This window comes from Electrophorus electricus, chromosome 15 (assembly GCF_041902795.1).
Source record: "Electrophorus electricus isolate QZ-2024a chromosome 15, ASM4190279v1, whole genome shotgun sequence".
NCBI classification, from domain to species: Eukaryota; Metazoa; Chordata; class Actinopteri; order Gymnotiformes; family Gymnotidae; genus Electrophorus; species Electrophorus electricus.
The window spans coordinates 9,577,986-9,583,985 of record NC_137511.1 but is presented as its reverse complement, the minus strand read 5'-3'; the positions used below and the strand labels follow the sequence as shown (position 1 = coordinate 9,583,985).

Genomic DNA, 6,000 nt, shown 5'->3' with positions numbered 1-6,000 from the left:
TCATACAGTATAGGGGTCTGGACTATTTATATTATTTCTTCGAATGTTTCTGGAATGTTTCGTATGTGTTTCAGTATCTTTGTCACCAGCAAAAAAAAAAAAAAAAAAAGGAAAAGATTTTTTAAATGTTTTTTAATTGTACAACAGCTGCTAATGCAAATGTTTGCCACAAGCTCTAGCTGTAAAAAGATAAATAATAAGTAAATAAGTAAATGAAATTCATGTTCATTACCATTGCCATAGAACCAGATGATGGTGCCAGATGATGTAATTGCATGTACAAAGAAAGGAAAACATGACATAAACATGTGCATTATCTTAAAAAAAATCCCTGCTCTTTACATGCACTAAGGATGCACATCAGGAAACAAATGATGAATAACAAACAAATACCTTCAAGTCTTAATTAATATTTTATTTATTCATTTGATTTTTCAAAACTATTTTTTCATAATAAATCTTCACTTTGAGGTCATCAAATAATTGTCACAAAAAAAAAGAAAACAAAAAACAAAAGAAGGTATCATAGAAAAATTGTACATAAATAAAAAACACAAAACAAAAATCAAACATTTTATTTTGAAATTTATGCATTTTGTACGTCTTGTACATTTGGTGTAGTACAAGATAGCAAAGTGTGTTCACAAACAATATGGTTTAAATTTGAGTTGTCTTAGAGATTAGTATGTTCCAGTTGTTTTGTTCCAATGCACATGTTTATGAATCAATTTCACTTTTAGGTGTCATCTCTTATCATAGCCATGTGTTACTGGCCATGCATAATTAGTCTGGCCATTGAGTAGAGCAAAATTATACTGCTTCAACAGTTCAGCTAAATTGACTTTCCATGTGATGTTTTTCTTTTTCATGAAACCAAATTAATGTTCTCGACTTTGTATGATGACACACAAGTAGCTGAAGAAACAAAGTATAATGACAGAAATAAATTACTGACATTGAGGATGCACATAAAGTTAAATTAAAAAATCCCAAATGTTTGTAGCTAATGGTAGAACAGTTCTATCGCTATAGCAACACATTAACATTTATTTTTTCAGTTTTTTTCAGTTTTTTCCAATTTGCTTTTACTAGAAAATGTTTGAAGAGCAGGTATACTGTAGTTGGCATCATCTATATAACAGGCTATAAAACACCACTTCAGTCACAGTCCAGAGAGCACACATAGATAGTCTTTGCACCGTATATAAACATATGTAATAAGATACTTCACGTGCATGAGTTTTTCCTCAGATTCTCAGATTCACGGTCCCATCATTCTCCACCATAACCATTAGCATCACCACTGCTGTTGTCATAGTCATGACAAACTTACAAACAAAAGAAACAACCAGAGATTTTATACTTGGTTAATAAGGCCTCTGCAGTCCTCTATGACACCAAGGCATCGGGCCGCCATACTCACTTTGACACCAAGGCATCGGGCCGCCGATATACTTAAGTTTGGATCCCTTAGTGTTCCTCATTTTCTCTTCCTTCTGCTCACCAACACTGCCAATAAAAAGGGGTGGGGGGGTGGGGAGGTGGGTGGAGTTGGCGAATACTTTGGCTGATTTAACAATCATACAGTAGGTAGCTTCTCATAGTGGTAAGTCTCTTGCTCTTTATCCTCTGTTATAGTGAATGTCTTTGTCATTTTCCAGATATTCATGGGTTTCCTGGATGTAGAAGACATGTCCCAGCAACACGTACACAGGCAACATAATATGAAACACAGTAACACCTCAGTTCTGGGCAGTGGCCTAGTCTTTGAGAGATTTACCCTAATGTATGGGCTTCAACTGGCTTTCCCAAAGAATTAACTTTGAAGGTTTCCGCCATTCTGTGGGTTTAACATACTCTTTGCCCAATTCTTTGTACACACTTTCAGCTTTGTATAGTTCTTGTGTGCTTGAGTAGAAATGATATTTTCTTATTGTTAGTAACAGTATGCCACGTCTTAAAACCAAGACTGTGTTTTTTTTTTCTCAATTAATTACTATACACAGATTGGCATGTTCTCCCCCTTGCCTGAGTCTCTGAGTATGGGAGCAGTGGGCAGGGAGGGAGAGGAGTTGTGGGATCAGACGTAATATTCTTTGTCCTTGTTCTTTTTGTTCTTGCTAGAGATCTTGGCCACGCCAATGGGCTTCTCCTTGATGGCAGCTCCATTGGGCTGCGTGGCCGAGTTGCTGATGTAGTTGCGGCTCTCGTCCACGTGGTAGGAGCCTTCGTCGCGGTTGCGGTACTTGTACATGGCGTAGAGGAGGATGAGGATGCAGAGAGCTGCTGCAGCGACGATGCCCACCACCATGCCTGTGGTGCTGCTGGACTCCCGGATCACCTCTGGGCTTGGGTAGCCCTTTGCCTCGGGCAGGGGAGGGTGTGCTGTGGGCAGATAGAGAGAGAAGAGAGAGAGATAGAGAAAGATTGTTCATTAATACTTTCCAGTATACCAGTCTCTGACACATGGTGGTAACCTCTCTTATTGATTAAGCTAGCATGATTCCCAGCTTGCTAAAGTAATCAGGCTAAATATTAACTGTGAGAGCTCTCGTGCTCATAGTCAAGGGCTTATTACTGCGTTCATGTAATTCATATACTTCAAACACATTTCCAAGAAGATTACATCTTTTTGTGCATACAGGATGTGTTGGACAAAGGGAAACATGAGAAAGATGAAAAGGATGTTCCCTGTGGAAATGTAAATGACCACTTGGTGCAGTTGGACTATAGACTAACACCCCCCGTGTAACGTCTTTGTAGTGTAGGACATGAATTCCCTCATAAAAATGGTAACCAGTCATTACTATAAGGCACCAGTCCCTGGGCCTCCAACCTGGTTCGACCTGTTTCCAGGCTGAGAGATAGTTATCTCTTTGGTGATTTATGCCGTTTTGGGTCTCATGGCGGGGAGGGGGGAGGGTTGTGTGGGTGGGGGTAACGCTGTGCTGGTGAGCTCGTGGGCAGGACATAAACACCGGGTGAAATGACACCTTAAACATGCCATTTAAAGCCCCTTCACTGGCGTCGTGCCAACTGTAGCCTGCAGGTGTGTAAAATGAGCTGATGAGGAATGCCAGTGAAGAGCAGGGCCTTCAGCCCCCAGGCTGCTTCACAGAGTTATCACATGACTATGCTGAGACCAATGACAAGCCCTGAACAATGCCACCACTTCTACTAGCAGCATTGTACAGTTCTGCTGTCTCCCTATAATAGTGTTTTGGTCTTATTTATATTATTCAGTGGTCTAATCCACACTATTGTTTTTAGATGGGCCACTCTCTTAAAAACGATTAAAATGTCGACGGGCCTACAGCCTTGGGAGGAGATTTTCATTATTTCAGAGGAACATGTTCGAGGCCTAGGTAAATGGAACTATGGCATGGCTCACTCGCAACGTACACAGAGTTGGCTGGGAAGGCCAGTCCCACTTAACCTTTGATGTTTCATTTGTTTGTCAAGACCAGCTTGCCTGGTTGGGTGTGTAAGCACTCGGTCACGCCGCTGGGAAAGATGGAAAAAGCTGATCGAACCACGTAGCCGTGCTCACTGGCCTTTCCCACATCAATACTCTCCATCAAACTCCTCCCACCCCGCTCCCAGAAATCAAACCACATCATGGACAGTCACAATAATTGATTTGCAAGAAGGCTTAAGTGGAAATAAACAAGCAGTGAAAGATAAATCATAATAATAATAATAATAATAATAATAATAATAAAAATAAAACTAGGTTACAATAGCTTAGAGTCATAACGTCTGTATAAAATGTGTCATGAGGCATTTATATATATATATATATATATATATATATATATATATATATATATATATATATATATACACACACACACACACACACACACACACACACACACACACACACAGCAGACGCTTCTAATCCAATAAATGACAACAGCACTATTATATGTGCAGAACACTATAATCTAGAATATGAGATGCAGTCTAAGGGTGTGTCTTTTGCTATATCAGGTCAAGCGTGTTAAATAAATGCTTATAAAGGGAAGCGTGTATGAAAGTGGTTTCAGTTACTATCCTTAAATGAATTAAGTCAAATCACCTGATTACATCACTAAAAAGCAAAATGATTCATCAGTGTATTCCAGAACCTACCAGTAACTACTACGAACTGCCTACAAGTACGACTAACCACCACTAACAGTAACTATTTTTAAAATCACTTAAAATTATGAGAAATAAACATTTTTAACATTGTTTATAAAGGTTATGGAAAATATGGACTGAAGTTTATAAAAGGGCACATGGACAGCAATAATAAAAAAGAAAGATGACTAACCTAACCCACCTGAGGTTGGATCACATGGGTCAATGTCCTCATCATCACTGGGACACTCAGCTGATGCTACCAACAGATCATCCTGAGAGAGAGAGAGAGAGAGAGAGAGAGAGAGAGAGAGAGAGAGAGAGAGAGAGAGAGAGAGAGAGAGAGAGAGAGAGAGAGAGAGAGAGAGAGAGAGAGAGAGAGTGAGAGAGAGTGAATGAGTGTGTGTGTGTCTGTCAGAGTCAGTCTAGCAATCCCAGGTGAGGGGTCGATGCTCCAGAGCCCCCATTTATCCCCACAGGCCTGTGCACTGACAGTGTTAGAAGGTCCACACAAAATCAAGAACACAGGCAGTCAGTATTCTATCACTGAGCATATGCAGTATGCAGTCTTTCTGCTGGATAACACAAGAGCTCCTGTGGGTAATGCTAATTTCAGAGCATTTCACTATGTCAATCTACCTCAGTGAAATATAAACAGAACTGCACATTAAGGCTGTACAAAATCTGAACAGTAGACACAGACAGGCACACATGCGCACACACATATTTCACAGAAATTCTTCTCCCTGACTGAAATATGTGCAAGGAACATCTGAGCCAATCATCCCTCACTTGGAAACAATTTCATCGATAGCAGTCTTTCATCTGAAATGAGACCATGGACAAATCCCCAGCAATCTTTCCCCTTTTACAAAACAGCACCGCTCACAAACACACACTACAACAACAATAACAACAACAAAAAAAACACCCAACAACAACAACAAAAAACACTAGGGAAAACCTTGCCTCTGTTCCGGTGATAGTCCCAAAAGGAAAGAAAGCCATGCTGAGAGCCCTGTGTCTGAACTTAAAAGCCGGATTCCAACCGTGGAGTAGCAGCACAGAAATCAACTTTGATGGCGCCTCGTCATTGGAATGCTTGCTCGGTGGCGTGTGGAGAATGCCAGCCCTACGTCCTCCTCAGCTTTGTGCCCAGAGTCTGACGGCACGGGGCGGCGGCATCCGGCCCGCGCCAGCGTTCACACCTCTCAGTCTCTGATTAGCCTTGTGTGGATCTGAACGCCAGCTGGTGTGTGCGTGCCCGCGCCCGCGTGCGTGTGTGTGTGTGCGTCGTCAGAAAGGCAGGGCTGAGTGCACGAGTGTGTCAGCAGAGGAAAGAGCCATTGGTTCGCCTCTGTGTGTTCACACACACTGCCCACGGGCATCGGGGCAGTGCCCACGCCAGTCAGCACGTCTCAGTGCCATCACAGACGCCTTTCCCACACCAACAGAGGGGCAGAGGGAGAGGGAAAGAGAAAAAGAGTGTGTGTGTGTGAGAGAGAGATGTGAAGGTGGGAGTGGTAAGATCCCCTACACTGTTGTATCAGTGGTTATGGTTGCCATAACCACGCTATTGCCATTTACCACACAGTGCAGGCTCTTCCACTCCCAGCTCTCAACGCCCAGCAAGTAGGTCAGCATGGGTGAATAATTTAGGTCCCTGGTGGCAGTCCGTTGAAGGCAGAGTGTAAGCGTTGGGGGTGTTCTGGGGGGGGCAGGGGGAGTAAAGGAGAGGTGGGGGCAGTTCTGCACTACAGAGCAAATCTGGGCCCAGCCTGTGTCTCTCCTCCTTAGAGAGAGTGAGACAGACAACCATAAAAAGTGAAAAAGGGAGATGGGGAGGCGCATGGCTGGGATATCGTGGCCGTCTGA

The 6,000-nt window shown here is 42.4% G+C and overlaps 1 protein-coding gene across 25 annotated transcripts in view; it reads right to left on the bottom strand.

The window, feature by feature from the left end:
- Positions 1 to 400: 400 nt before the first annotated feature.
- Positions 401 to 6,000, bottom strand: part of nrxn1a (neurexin 1a) — a 125,310-nt gene continuing 119,710 nt past the window's right edge. For 22 of the 25 annotated variants that reach the window (XM_081697429.1, XM_081697438.1, XM_081697435.1 and 19 more), the window contains 2 exons: positions 4,319 to 4,400; positions 401 to 2,385 (listed from right to left, as the gene is read on the bottom strand). In XM_081697429.1, coding sequence (XP_081553555.1) covers positions 2,081 to 2,385; positions 4,319 to 4,400 — 387 coding nt within the window. In that variant the 3' untranslated portion in view covers positions 401 to 2,080. The remainder of the gene's footprint in view (positions 2,386 to 4,318; positions 4,401 to 6,000) is intronic. The other 3 variants (XM_081697431.1, XM_081697437.1, XM_081697442.1) reach the window with 1 other exon arrangement.